We start from the raw sequence: 15362 nt of genomic DNA, 5'->3' as shown, positions 1-15362 counted from the left end.
CTTAAAATAGCTTCTCACTTTGTTTAGAAGTGTTTTGAAAAGGTGTGCTGCAGTAGTTAGCGTATAATAACAAAATTTATACAAGCAGAACAAGGAGAAATTATTTCATCCTTACCTTCTGGCAGGCCATTCAAAAGCAAGATAGAAGGTTGCTATGTTCCTGTTCAGACAGATTCTTTTTATGCTTGAGTGCTACAGCTAGCTGAGAACAGAAATGTTTTCTGGGAGAAACTTTGAGATAAACTCCTTTTTTTTTGGCCCTATTCATTAAAGCTGTATTTTTATTCTAGCTGAAAACCTAAGTACTTAAGTTTGAATGGGTGTTAGTCTGCAAAACTGACTTAAAAATGATTGTTTAACTAACTGAAAAAGAGTAACAAAATATTTAAGTAAAAAAAAAAGATATTTCACATAGTCACGTATTTCCAAATGCCATGTACTTAGGGGAAAAGACCATCACGTGTCTCAAATAATGAGAGTTAATAACATCAGGAATAGCACAATTTGCACTGATTTAATTTAAACACGAACTGAAAATTCTCAGCTGCACATCTGTAAATATACTATTTATTGTCGACAACATTAAAAGATTGACACAGCAGGTCACCTACAAAGGTTCCTTTGGGCCTCTTCATCACCATGTGCATCTCCCAACTTCTTCTATGCTGCAGTCCAACAGCTGTCTTTTACAATATGTCCTGACTGTCATCAGATTTGAGCTCTGTATCATGCTGTATTTATTTTGGTGAAGAAGTAGGAGTGTGTTTGTGTACGACAGGTGCTGGGGGTGGAGATATAACTTTGTACTTCTTGCAGATAGAATTACTGTGCCTGTCTCTTGGCTTTGCTTATTTCTTTTATGGTTCTTGTGAATAAGATAAAATAAGCGCTGGCTTTAGACTTGATTTGCACTGTAAATTTGCTTCTAATTGGCACCACCCACACCAAAATTTAAAGTCAACATTTTCAGTTTTCAAAGCCAGAAGGATAAATCCAGGCTACTAGAGTGAGATTTTAAACAGCTGGCAAAACTCCATTGCTGTGGCAGTCAGTGGTAAAACTTCTCCAGGGACAAGGTGGGCACTAGAGATTTCTGGGCCCTGCTTGCAAGCTGTTCCCTGCACTTTCCCTTCTCACAGCCTCTGAAGGATGTGGCCCGAGACTTGTGGCTTTTGGCCATGTAATGTTTCCATTGCACAGCTCGCATGGTCAGAAAGGCTGTCATCCTTTGCTGACAGTATTTATCAGTATGGCTGAAGGGGAGGAACATGGGTGTGTATCACTTTTGCCCTGTCCCTTAGGACTAATGAGGTCTAGTTCTGACTTCAGCATTATTTAAAATAGCTTTAGGATTTTTTTTTGTTACAGAGTCAGTGCATTCTCCTTTCTATCCTATTTCTTACTTGTTAAGAGATTTAGCTTCAAAAGAGAAAATTACAGTACCCAAGTAGTTTTAGTAGTAATACTGCACAGTTTCTTCTAAGTGTCTTTTTTTTGCATGTATGCACATGTCGATAGAATGTTTTGAATTGATTTTGAGGCTCCTAAGGTAGGCATCTGCAGGAAAAGAAATCCCAGAGGTTCATGCAGGGTTTGGTTGGTTGTAGGGTTTTTTTTTTTACCATGCAGCCTTTATTAACAGTATCAAATTTCACATACTATACATTGCAATCTTAGATCTACATTCTTAATTTCTAACAGCCAGGCTCACATACTTAAATTTCTATTATGCTCCAGAAATGCATTCTAGTTGTTACTAATATGATATGGATAACAGAATTAAACCAAATATTTAAAAGCATTAGCCTGCAAAAAGATCTGGTAAATCTATTCCCAAACTCTCAGACAGATGAAGCCAGAGCCAGACAAACAAATTATTGTTAGTGTTTTTCTAAATAAGTACATTGTATCAGGTTCTTAAATCCTTCCTTGGACAGCTCAGTAAAAAGAGACTGAAAGGACAGCTACACTCCTGCTAGGCTCTGAAACATTAAATCCAAGATTGAAATGGGAAGATGTGGAGCAGCTTTGATTAGATCAAGCACAGCACCGGGTGTATGGGCTGTGCAGCTACTAAACAAGAGTGGTGAGGCCATGAGGCACGCACGGTATGTATCACATGAAAGTATTGATTCAGCTCTTCTTTAGGAAAGGGATCTCACTGCTTGTTTGCAACACAGTGGAGCACTTGATCCCAGCATTTCCTTTCCCAGCAAAATAAATGACAGTATCTCCAAAAATGGGACACTGAAGTGAGTATTTGTGACCTTGGGAATCTGCTTTGCTTTAGGCTGCATGACCTGCAGTACCAAACCCCATGCACTGTAGTCTCCGGAGTCTTGTGTCTTGGGGGCTTTGTTTGTTTCTTTGGCATCACAAAGCTGGTGGGAAAGGAATAATCCTGCTTCCACTAAGCATTCAAAGTGTGTAAGATAAAAAAGTGATGTGTGAGGGGCTGCTGACAAGCATCTGGACTGACAGAGATGACCCTCTGCTGCTGACTTAACAGTTGACATTCTGCAGACTGAAGGGAGGTGACCAGTTCTGTAGGGAAGGAGGAGTACAAAACAGGAACAAAGATAAAAAGTAACTTCAAAAGTGCCTTAAGGCCCCAGCTGATATCTTGTGAAATCCTGTTGTGCCAGGATGTCTGCAACATACACAGTGCAAGAGAGCCTCATGCAGAGAAGGCATGTGGAATGGGAAGGGAAAAGCAGGAAAAACAGCAATACTCTAACACCTCACAGGAAATCAGTGTCATAAGGAAAAACTAAATGCTAAGTCTTAGTCCCTGCAAAGTCTTCTGTTACCTGTTTTGTCATGATCTGCACAGGTTGATGCTTGGTTCAATATATTGTATTAGAAGGGTGCAAAAATTCCACTACAGGTGTCACTTTTGTTGTGAAAATATCAGCAATTAACCACAAATTATGGCCCCACTGTATGCTTGAAGGGCAGGCATTCCCTCCTGCCTGGAAAAAGTGCCTTTCAGAAGGATGGCTTAACGAAATGCCTGTCTGTCTGCAAAATGGCTCATGTCAGCCAAGTGACAAGTGAAGAAAGCCACAGTTTGAGAGGAGTTATGCCCATCCTCGTGGCCCCTCAAAAATATCGGTCCCTTATATGGCAGGAAATTCAGTGTGAGTTGAAGCTGTCAGAGATGATTTAATTCTTGCTGAGTGCTCTTTGACTCCTCTCAGAGTCCCAGAATGAAGCTGAGGTCAGGGACTTGGTGACTGCTGGCTACTAGCCCTGCCACAGCTCTGGGAACTGCAGCTCATACCCATGCAATGTGGATCAATAAATCTCAGCATAGAACCCCATGTGCTGGGACTCCCCATCTCCAGTGTCGGGGACTGAGATGAAGTACATATAACTGCATTGAAAGAGAAGATGCGCTTTTTGTCCAGTAATTAATCTTTCCCTTCTATGTGCACTTCTATATAGCATAGGCTGAATTACTTCACACCGAGCAAGAACATCCAAACCCACAGATGACATTTCAAGCAAGTGCAGCACTTGTCACATTCATGGCAAAATCTCTACTCTTTTATACATTTCCCTTTTAGAGCTTAGGTTATGAGTGGTAACTGTATCCCTGATTATTTTTGGTAGAGTAGCTCTCACCCACCTTATATGCAAGTAGTATGTTTGCTGTAGACATAATGCTGCAGTCTGGTCTTAGATCCATAATTTAATGCAGTGAGGAAAGGGCCGGTCACCTTCAGGGAAGCCCTACTAGTTTATATCAGCAAAGTATTTGGCTCTGTAAAGACTGTTGTTTATTAAAATATAGAAATTGCATATGATTATCTTAGATTGAAAAAATAAAAATATATTCTTGTAAGCATTTTCCTGGAATTGGTTCAGATATTCAAGTGTTCATTGGTCAGTAATAAAATTCTGATCAGTTAAATGTCTGCAGTAAATCAAAAGCAGAAGCAGTAGCTCAGATGTTATAATTTTAAATAACATTATAAATATATCCACAGTAATGACTGCAAGACCAGTTCCTTATAGGCACAGAAATTTGCCATGATTAATATTATTCTTGACTGCTTTTGAATTGAAATAAATTTAGAAATTTATTAATATATACTATTACAGCTCACTGATTCATAGATTTTATGGCTAAAAGAGGATATTGTATCAGTTTGTCTTATCTCTTGTATAGCTATTTTATATAGATTTCTTATAGTAGTCTGTTCAAATAAGCGTATCTCACACTTGGAATTTAGGACCTGTGCGTTCTGTGGTCTTTACCTGGCTGTTTCTGGCAAGCCCCTTAGAATTAGTCAATAATTCATCACTCTCCATGTTTTGACTAGCTTATACAAAAATTTCTGCTTCCTGTATTGACTCCATCAAAGTGGTAGATCCTTGCACATCTTTAATCTAAACTTGGAGAGAGATGTACTTCTTTGATCACAATATAATCTTGTTCAAGTGTAACAATTTCTTTCTTTAGATGCTGACTTGTTTTGCATCAATAGCAAGATACTAACTGCTTTCAGTACAGCCAAAATGCAATCCTTTTTTTTTTTAATCAAGTGACCAATATTGTTATACATCTGTATTCCCACAGTCAGGGCTTTCCACTAACAAAGCCAGTGAAGGCATTTAAAGGCTGCATGACTGCATCAACAAATACCAGGGACTTTTCTCTCAGACCCTAGCTGCACAGAAGTTTGTTGTATCATATGGACACAAAGCATCTCAGTTATGAGTTGGGGTTAGTCTCTTTAGTCAGAACAACTGGTTAAAAAATAATGAATGAATTAGAGTAGCTCTTGGTGTTGCAAGTATTTTGTAATTTCAGATGCCCAGTCCTGTTACGACTGAGCTTAGACCTATTCACGAGTTCACCCCCTGCTAATTGGCTGTTTCCTTCTATGTCTCTTCCATATGTCTACATTTAATGTATGCAAGCTTGATTCTCCAGAACTTACACATGTAGACAACTTGATGTAGCATGGATTATTCCATCAACAGCAACTAGATAACATACATATGATGAGCGTATCTGTGAATATTGTCAGGAGACGGGCTTTAGTTTGGAAATTGCCTTCCTTTGGGGATGCCCCTTACTCGCATTTTTAATTATTGTGACAACTTATAAATTAGTTTCTCTATTAGTTCATAGAGCTTCTTGTCATTTGTGGCTAGACAAGATGTGATGACCAATAAATTTTCTGTAAGTTATAGCAGAATCAAAGAAAAGAGACCTGTTCTGTTCCCACCTTGTCTCCCAGAAAGGGTGCTAGTTGTGTGGTCACTTTTACCTTGTGGAAGGTTTTTTTCACCTAATTAAATTTCTATAGTGTAACAAACCTGTATGATTTTTGTAATAGTGATTATAATTTCTGTGACATTTTACTAGGTAAAAATGTATTCAGAACTTACTCTGTGTTTATACTGGAAAGAGCTATCTGCAGAAATCTATGGTGCCTTTCTAACACTGTAATCCTAGGCAGCTCAGGGAAATTTAAGGATAATCTCAGGATGAAAAAGTGCTGCTAGTTCTATTAAATTCTAATAAAAAGTCATACAAGGAAAAATGAAGTTTAAACCAGTCTTAGGGGAGCCCCTTTAGAGAAAAATTGTTGGTTTAAGTCATCCTTATATTTACCATTAAGGCTACTTTTGTTTTGCTGAGGAGTTGTATTGTAAAAATTGTAAGGAAAGAATAAGAAAATGGTAAAATGATTCAAGCCCTGAATTAGTGCTGTTATGGTTATAATTTCCTTTACTTCAGTGGAATTTCCCTGGCAGAGCTGCAAGGGAAGATCTACCACATTAAAATAACAGAGTCCATAGTACTAAATACAAGCACGTACGAGATCCTCTCTCTATTTGCAAGCAATCCCTAAATTTTGCTGATGAACTCCTGGCATTTTGTTAGTAAATGTTTCTAGGATAGATGATATCTGATATAATTTTGCAGATACATACTAAGGCTGCGTACATGCACACACGCACATTATATATATATATACACACACACATGTACCTATACATATGCCTATATGTAGACACTTCTAAACATCTATCTCAGTAGATAACAGTGGAATTTGCAGCATTCATTGCTGATTCCTCTGGGGCTCTGGAATTTCAGGGTGTAACTTCTTCTAATGGGGACTCCCTAGATGTTTTTTTTCAAATGTTGGTTTAAATAAAATGAAAAACCAAAGAAGCAGCAATACAGCACATCACAATAGCAGGTTAAATATAGACATGGATTACAGAGTCATCGTTTTCACTCCCACTAAGTAAGACAGTACTCTTAAAATGGAACACCACTTGACCTTTTGTGTCTCATCAGTCTGTGATTGTATTTAACTGATGCAGGGAGGAAACATTTTCCCCCTGGAACTGTCCTCTGTTGATATGACGATCGCTACTGCTGGGTCACACCATGCACAGAAGGCAGAAACCCAGTGCTTCAGAACACAAGAGGGATCTTGCAGCTCATGGAGGAGCTCTGTCCATGTCCCACAATGACACACGTTCTTTTTTCAACTTCTCTCAGCTTGTGCTCTCTGCTGGCCATCTCAAATCACCACCAGTGCTCAAACATTCAAAAATCACTTACTTTGAAGTGGAAATTCTTGATGTGCAAAGCAAGAAGCAGATCTGCATTGTAGATAAGGTGAGTGTATTATTCCAGCATGCTGGAGATGTGCCTGGTTCACAAGGTGTCTGTTCAGGTACTCTGTTTTCACTCTGTTGTGGTCTTATTTTGTAACAGAAATATTTTCATCCTTTTCTGTGAGGGATACTCAGAACTTCTAATTAGTCACAATCCTTATCTGTTTTTCTCCAGGATTGTCACAAATAATCCAACATTGGTTTCTTTTAGACTTTCTGGCTGCTCTGTGGATTCAAGATATGTCCTTAGGCTGTCTCTTGACATTTAGTGTTTATTTCAGAGCCTGATACTTAAACGTCTACTTCAGAATGGATATTCAATTTTAACACATTTGTAAAGCTCAGCATCTCTGCAATGCTGTGGGTTCTTGTTGGTATCTAAACATACTCAGCTGCGCCTTACTTATCAGATTGGGCAGGAACCTGGCAATTTTTAGGGGGTTTTTTTAGGTTTTTTTTTTTTAAAGCGTCTTAGTTAAAAGAGGGTTTTTAAAAAAAATAATGTGAATAAAAAATAAAAACTACAGGCAAATTGTGTAAGTAGGGTGAGAGGACTGGGTAGGAAGAAAGTTTACAATTCAGGAAACAACAGCTGAAAAAATGCTTCATAAATATTTTCATCACAGTTTTTGTGATTCACTGTCCCTCAGCAGAAGAGCTGGTCTCTTGTGTGCCATGAAAATGAGAATCCTAATCTATTTAGTCTGTAGGATTTTTCAATAACATAGTAGAGTTTTGGCACTTACTGTTTTGCTAGAAGAAAAAAATAAAGATAAAAAAATCTCTTATCCTCACTGGCAACAGCTGCAATTGGTGGATAAGTTTGCTTCAAATATTTAATTTAATGCCTTTGAAATATGCAGGGTGGAATACTACCAGATTTTTAGTGTTCTTGATTGCTTAAATGGTGTTTTTTCAATTTGTATGCCTAGTTAAAGGTAAGTGTCTCATTTGTTCATTTTTAATGTGGCAAAATGTTTTCTGAGATTTTTTTTAATCTAGCCAAAGGGAAACGTACAAAATAGCCAAACAAATATGGTGACTATTAATACCAACAGTAATGACAATGTTTGCATTATTTAATTTACTAAGTGATATTTATGCAGTTATTAAAAAGTGTTATCTAAATACTGAATACACTGAACAAGGTTTCAATCCAAAAAGACAGAATCTGTTTCTTATCTCAAGCTTTCCTATAGTGTCATTAAAATAAATATATTAACAGAAACAGAATTAGGTGGAGTCACATTTCAGGAATCCTTACATGATGCGTAGAAGAACTGTAGTCTGCTGGGACAATAGCAGACCTGCGTTTTGATCTTTATTCTGAATTTTGATGAGCCTGAACATTTTCTACATCTTCTCCAAACCATGAACTGTTTCCTTGTAGTGGTAGGAAGAGACTTATGGGTGGTGATTGTGAAGTACTCTCTATATAGAGGTACAATACACACAGAGGTGCAATAACAATTGTAAAATGAAAGTGTTTGCTCAGGAATCTATGTTCAATTTACATGGTCATGGCCAGAAGCATGGGCGCTTTTTTTAATTTAATTTTTTTTTTTTTTAAACAGTACCAAGGGATTGGTGGAAGTATAGTGCAAGGCTGATATTCCAAGATTGCCTAAAGAATTTGGGTTTTGAATACATATTCACCTGACTGTCTAAATCCCTTAATTTGCTGTGATAATCCCTTCCTAAGGTAACCTGGAAAGTACTGAAGTTTAGTTTCCTACTTCTGTTGAACACTTGTTCATATTGGTGAACCTCATTTCAGTTGGTTATTAGAGAAACAGGAGACCATTTTACTGGATTATGCATAATCTTCTGCTTAATTAAATATAACATTGATACAGACCCAACATGACACTTCTAATGCCTGTTTTCTGTTTGTAAAACAATTATGATTAGCTTCATTTCTTGGGGCTGCATTGTAATTATTACTTGTCAAGAATTATAATAGGGGAGACCAGGAACCACAGATTTTAAAATGTATGTATTTTCACTCTTATTGCATATTGTTAGTAGTTTTGACTATTATGATTTAGCAAATACATTCATCATATTCTCAGATTAATAAAATTCAGGCAGATTAATAAAATTCAGTAAAAATTCAGGCATAGTGATTAGATTATTAATGCTATGTAGTTAAATACTGGTCGCTGCTTCCAGAGGGTGAGTTTCTATGAACTCTTGCATAGGCATATGAATCCTATTCAGATCAGTGGGAGCTTCGTAAAGTCTGCAAAATGATGATACATCTAACTAGTTTTGATATTTAGAAAGAAAAGATGTCTTGTGCTCTCCATGCAGTGTCAGAGGTTTAGAAGAGGTATGTTCAGCTGTGTGATCTCAAGCAATTAATTGACATCATTAGGCTTTGGATCCAGCATAAGAAACTGTGAATTAATTCTCCATCTGTAAAATGAAACTAACATTATTTCCTTTGGCTTTCTTAACCATCTTGTACTTTGAGGAAGGATCAATCACTTATATTAAGTGAACTGAATGGTCACTATAAGGTCTTGATTGTCTTTAAGATTGCTTTAAAGGAACAGAATAAATACATGTTTGCCTGGGTTTTAAGCCTGTAAGGTACATTCACATTGTACTGCAGGCTTTTCCACAGTCAGGAAAGGCAGAAAAAAAAATTACTGAAATAAAGTAGTAGAAGAGGAAAAACCCAGTCATCCCCTCCAGGAGCTGAGTCTTGAAGAAAAATCCCTAATCTTGCAAAAGTTGAAATAAATTCACGAGAGACAGCAACACTGGTAGCTCATTTTGCACATGCGTACTTTCAACATGAAATTCTTTATAGGAGTACCATTCCTTTTATTTAATATTGTCAATCTACTCTGGGGACTTTCTCTGCTGTGGATATGACATTATGGAAGCAGTTTGGTGCCCATGAGCTTTTCCAGAGAGTTACTTAAAGAGTTTAAAATACAATAATAGCAGGGTGAGATCTTTTCCCCAGATTTGCTTTGGGTATAGAAATTCATTCTGAAGTTAGATGTCTTGGAGAAGAGGCTTCACATTTTGAGGATGGAGTGAGAAGGGAGGAAACACAAACCTGTCCCAAATTTTTTTTTCCCGTTATGCGACAAAATGTCACCAAACTACTTCTGGCAGGATAGCAGGCACCAGCAATTTATAGACAAAAGGTGGCTACTTTGGACAGTTGGAAAAAGACTTCAAAAATCTTTTAGAAGGGAAAACTAATTTAAACCTACACTATCACCCTGTCCATCTGTCCTTAAAAGCAGTATATAAATACTCAGAGGAGCTACACTGGGACTGCACTTATGTGACCAGAGGTATCCACACTCTGATGTGACGGCAGGAGGGAGACAAAAGGCCCTGCAGTTTCGAGGAGATGTATCAGTGGCCTCCTGCTCTGCGCACAGCCCGCGAGAGACCAACAGTCCAGGTGTGCGGGTCAAGTTTGAATAATGGAGTCCTGGGTCTTCCTTCCTTCCCTGGTCCCCAGGGAGGTAGCTGGTGTCCTCATGCAGAGCATGGCTCAGCTGTACTCAGAGCATCATGCCTGACCTGAGATCCCTCTATGGTCTGGGACAGGATTTCTCAGAACAGAAAGGTGCTTACCTAGGCAGGCCTAAACGTGTTTACCTAAGCCTTACAAGACCTGGGGACTGAAAACCACAGTCAGGCAAATTTAGCCAAGAAATTTGGCCCATATTTTGACAGTCAATCAAGGGGTGATAAGTAAAAGATGGGCATCTTGGTGAATATTCAGTCTCTTCAACACTCAAATCAATACTGCATTTTTTAAAGATGTTCTGCAGTTGAAACATGAGTTGTACAGGTTTCTTGCTCGAGGAGTGCTCAAGTATTCAGCAAGGAATAGATCTCTTATTTGGCCATTGTGAAACAGCAGATGAGCCTAGATGATCATAAGTCCCCTTTTTCCTCACAATTCCTGTTTGTCTGTGAAGAGCAGTGATTTCTTGTTGGAAATATTTTCAATAGTCTCAAAATGTCTAAGGATTTTAGCTCCCATATTACATCCAAAAAGCTACAGAAAACAACAGAAATGCAAATTCATCAAGTCTTAAAAATGAAAGAAAAAACTCCCTTTTGCCTTTTTTAACAAATAATCCACATTTTTCATTGTCAGCCACAACTTATGAAAAATACATAGCTACTCAAAAACTGTTTTACTTGTGTATTATTCCAAAAGCCTGACGCAGCTTACTTTTAAAGTTATCGATGTGTAGTGATTTATTTTATAAATGCTGTTAAGGCAACTCATAACTGTTTCTGTTACAGCATTCATTGTATAATTTTTTTTTCCTTCAAATTAACTTGTAGTAAAATCTATTTTCCCATAAACATAGTGCAATGCAATTAATTTTGCATGAGTTGCTTTTAAGGCAGAAAGTGTTAAACAATATACTTTTTACAGAATAAATCACCTTTAGGGAAACCAGCAAAGAAAGCTTTTTCCCATCAAAAGCCTTAGAGCTCAGTAGTTTTATGCTACATGATTTTGCAAGTTATGCTATAAGCAGAGGTGCAAACTCAGGTTTTGGCTGCTACGCAGTGGCCCTCCTTTCCAGTAAACTTTTTAAGGCCTACAGAAGACAGCTTGCTTCCTAAGGTGTGCAGGAAAGAGTCTCTTTTCTTGATGTGCTGCAAAGATGATGGAAGCTACTTTCCTACTGTTCCTTAAAGCAGCCCTTCATGCACCCAGTGCCCTCTCCCACTGAAGTCTCTTTGGAAAATCTGGTTACTGATAGCGAAATGTTTGTGATTAACGATACACACTGTGGGAACATTTAACTATATATTAGTGAGTGTAGACATGCTCTGTAATACCAACAGTGAAAGTCATGTGAACACTGTGATTTTTCTTAAGTTAAAGGATCCTTGCATAGGGTCCTTTTTTACACATTTTTGTCATGCCCAGCATAGCACAAGTATATGCATCAATCCAGTCACTTATATATACAACTCATCTTGCTGTTAAATATTACACATTATATGTATTACTACATCTTTTGCCAAATATGAATTAGGGCTTATTCTGATTACTCTGAAAGGCTTGTCTGTCTCTGCAGGAGTTCACAAGCAATTTTGTTTGTAAAGAATCTAAACCAATAGTGCCATTGTATCTGCATGCTCTGGCTTAACGATACACTGGCATGACAGCAAAATCAGATACATGCAGAAATGGTGTCTCCAGTACTAGGAATCTATTACCCTCACCTGTGGGTTACAGCTCTGCTACAGAAAGTGAACAGCCAAGAAGAATAGTCATCACCAGCTCTCTTTTGCGTAGTCATCTCTAGCAAATAAAAATAACTTCTCACATCATGACTTGGAGGTTAGACGTACCACATTCATTTTAGGTGAGCAAATGCAATCATTAAAGTAAGCAATGAAACTCTGCAAAGGCACTCTTTGCAGTACCAGAACATTGCCTTTTACATCAGACTCTCCTCAATTGCCTCATTCTAGGGAAGTACAGTATATAAGTCCTTTCCCAGGAAAGAAATTAAAATTTTCATTGCCTTGTATAGTCTTTTTTCCCTGTAAATCTTGAAATTATAATATTTCACTTCACAGGACTCTATATTCTTACTTGTCAAGAATGAGCAGAAACTGTGCTTTTCCACAGGGGCCTCATTTCATGCATAGGAGTTTTAAGATCATCATTTTTATCACTCAAGTAATCTGTCATAAGAGATGTCCTGCCTCTGATGCCAAAGATACCCAAAGGGATTTTATAACCAGCTATGTCAAAGGAGGGAGTTTCCATGGGAAGACCACAGGTTGATGCTGAGTCCCAGAAACTAAGGATTCCCACAGCAATATGGGTGAAGGATCACAGACACAAAACTAGCTGGATGTAGGATCATCACTGTCAAAGTCCTCTTTTTTACTTCCTTTTGGAAGGAGGATTTCATAGTGTCTTGTGTCTTTTACTGTATGTTTTCACAGCATCCAGCACAACAGGGATCTCATCTCTGCTGGGAGGCACTGCAAGAAAATACACAACATTTACAAACACGCTATGAAGTCTATGCATTTTCTTGCCTGTAAGAATTGAATCTTAGAATCTTGTGCCTACTCCCCAGTGCTGGAGGTGATGACAGTATTATTTTCTTCCTCAGTTATTAATTACACTTGGTAAAGTAGGTAAATACATTCAAATTCTGTTGAAGCAATGCATTACACTCATTTCTTCCTCCTCTTCTAGAAATTCACATCATTTTAAAGTGAATATAGCTACAGATAGTTTCAGATGAAAAGAGGCAACTAGATGTATTAATTTCTGCTTTCTCTTTGCTGTCACTAATCTTGCTTCAGAATGGCTTTTAAAATGGAATATCTGGGGAAATGGCCTTTGAAGAGAAACACTAGGAAGGGGAGAACCTGGTAACTTTGGAGTATTTAGAGTATTTAGTATTCGTAAATGGATAATTTAAAGAATTACAGAAGCTACTACAGAAAGCTAATGCTTCAGCTGATACTAATGCTCAAAGCTTAGAGGTGCCTTTAAATTCTAGGTTTTATACATCTCTTATTCTAGATAGAAAAGTTTAAGCCTAGGGGGAAGAAAGAAAGAGTGAAATACAATAAATGATTAAAAAAATTAAAGCTTGATTCAAAGTTCAGTGAAAACAAGAAAATAAATTCTTGAGACACGATGGTGCTCCAGCTCTTCATGAACATAAGCCATTCTGGCCAACAGTAAAAGCTATGCTACCTGAGCAGTGAATATTGCCAGAAGTGTATCTGTAGAGATAGATTCACAGTCAGTGTGAAAATGTCCTCTTTCCCAATGAAGTTATGATATTTTACCCCAAGTGCACATTTCCCTTATTGCATCAAAGATAATTCACAGATCATTGCAAATTGTGAATGTACTGGAGCAATATAAGACCATAGGGAACAGTAGGTGTTTTATTACTCTAATAGTTAATCAGCACAATCTACGATGGAAATTTAGGTGTATAATGGCATCTCATGTAGGCATTATTGTAGCATTAAAATACTCCTGCCCCTGATTTATTGGTCCATCAGAATATGCTTCAGGTTCTTTCTGAAATCAGACCTGTGATTCTTCACAAATACCTGAGCCATGTAGTAATGGATATATAAGTATCTAGCAGTATATATTAATGCTATCATTATAAGATATCTGCTTACATTTAAACGATTTTGGATTTTTAAAAGTCCTTAAAATGCAAGCTTTCCTTTTTAAACAGGAAATAGCAGCTCTTGTGCTACAAGAGAACAAATTGTGACAGTCAGAGAATCTGTACCAGAATGTCGTAGTTCAGCCCCGATCGGGACCAGACTACGCAGTCTCTCTCTCGCTCCCCCCACCCTCCCTCTTCCCGGGCTTAACGTTATCTATACTACCTCCCCTCCCGAGCGGCACGGGGGAGGGCGGAAAAGGGAATGGGGGTCGCGGTCAGTTCATCACGCGTTGTTTTACGCCGCTGTATCATCGCCAGGGGAAGAACTCCTCGCATTCCTCCTCTGCTCCATCGTGGGGTCCCTCCCACGGGCCACAGTCCTTCGTGAAACTGCTCCGACGTGGGTCATCTTTTCCACGGGGTGCAGTCCCTCTAGAACAGCTGTCCCAGCGGGCCCTCCACGGGCCACAGCCTCCTTCAGGCCTCCACCTGCTCCGGCGTGGGGTCCTCCACGGGCTGCAGGTGGATCTCTGCCCCTCCGTGGACCTCCATGGGCTGCAGGGGGACAACCCGCTCCACCATGGTCTTCACCACGAGTTGCAGAGGAATCTTGGCCAGGAGCCGCGTTACTCCTCCCCCTCCTTCTTCACTGACCTTGGCGTCTGCAGCCGTTCCTTACAACAGGCTGGCAGATGCCTCTCAGGATCCTTTTTACATCTTATTCACTTCTCATCTCCTCTCCACTTCTTGCAGCCGGGCTGGACCGAGTCGGGCCCAGTCGGCTGCCAGGCAGGAGGCCAGAGGGTAAGACCTGCAAGGCCCACAAGGCTCGCGCCTCCCCCTCTCTGCCCCCCCGCTCAGCTGCTTCACATCTTCTCCTTTTTTTTTCCTGTTTTCCCCTACTTAAATACGTTATCGCAGAGGCGTTATCATGGGACATTCTGCTACCAATTGGCTTGGCCTTGGCCAGCAGCGGGTCCGCCCTAGGCCTGGCCGAGTCCACTAAACAAAGGGGAGCGACTTCTAGCAGTTTCCTACAGAAGCTATCACCTTAGGCCCCCCTCACTAACAAAACCAGAACACAGAAGTACACTAAGAATCTCTTCATTGTACTTGGTATTGTGAAAAGTATTTAGATTTCTAATTGATCTGATAATGTCTAATTGTTTTTATGTATCACCCTTATTTCCTGTTCCTTTCTGCTTCTTAGCTTCTTCTGCTTCTTCTTATGGACCAACGCTGGTTGGCTGTCTCTCCGACTTTCCCTGGCTGCTCTCCCCAACATAACTCTGGACGTACTGGCCAAGTTTAAATACACCTGAAATAGAGGAGAAAAAAAAAAAAAAAAAAAAAAGAGGCTAAAAAGTTTACTTGGCTCCTGCTTGTCTAATGGAAGCTGGTGGCTCGGCAGCATAGCATTTCAGAGCAGGGAGCACAGGCAGACTGCAGCCTTCACTCCTTTTACAGGCCAGTAGCCAGCTGTCAGCTCAACGTGTACATTCTGACTAGGCAATCAGCAAGTGCGTGGCAGTAAAACAGCCCGTT

The 15362-nt window shown here is 39.1% G+C and overlaps 1 protein-coding gene across 1 annotated transcript in view; it reads left to right on the top strand.

Annotated features, from left to right (window-relative positions):
• The first annotated feature begins 6415 nt into the window (after positions 1–6415).
• The window catches only part of TECRL (trans-2,3-enoyl-CoA reductase like), a 72055-nt gene continuing 63108 nt past the window's right edge, over positions 6416–15362 (top strand). Inside the window, exon 1 of the mRNA XM_086747316.1 lies at positions 6416–6649. Within this exon, the coding sequence (XP_086603442.1) occupies positions 6416–6649 (234 nt within the window). The remainder of the gene's footprint in view (positions 6650–15362) is intronic.

The sequence above is a fragment of the Chlamydotis macqueenii genome, chromosome 4 (genome assembly GCF_036417535.1).
Source record: "Chlamydotis macqueenii isolate bChlMac1 chromosome 4, bChlMac1.mat, whole genome shotgun sequence".
NCBI classification, from domain to species: Eukaryota; Metazoa; Chordata; class Aves; order Otidiformes; family Otididae; genus Chlamydotis; species Chlamydotis macqueenii.
The sequence above is the reverse complement of the archived record's forward strand: the minus strand, read 5'-3'. Positions and strand labels throughout refer to the sequence as shown.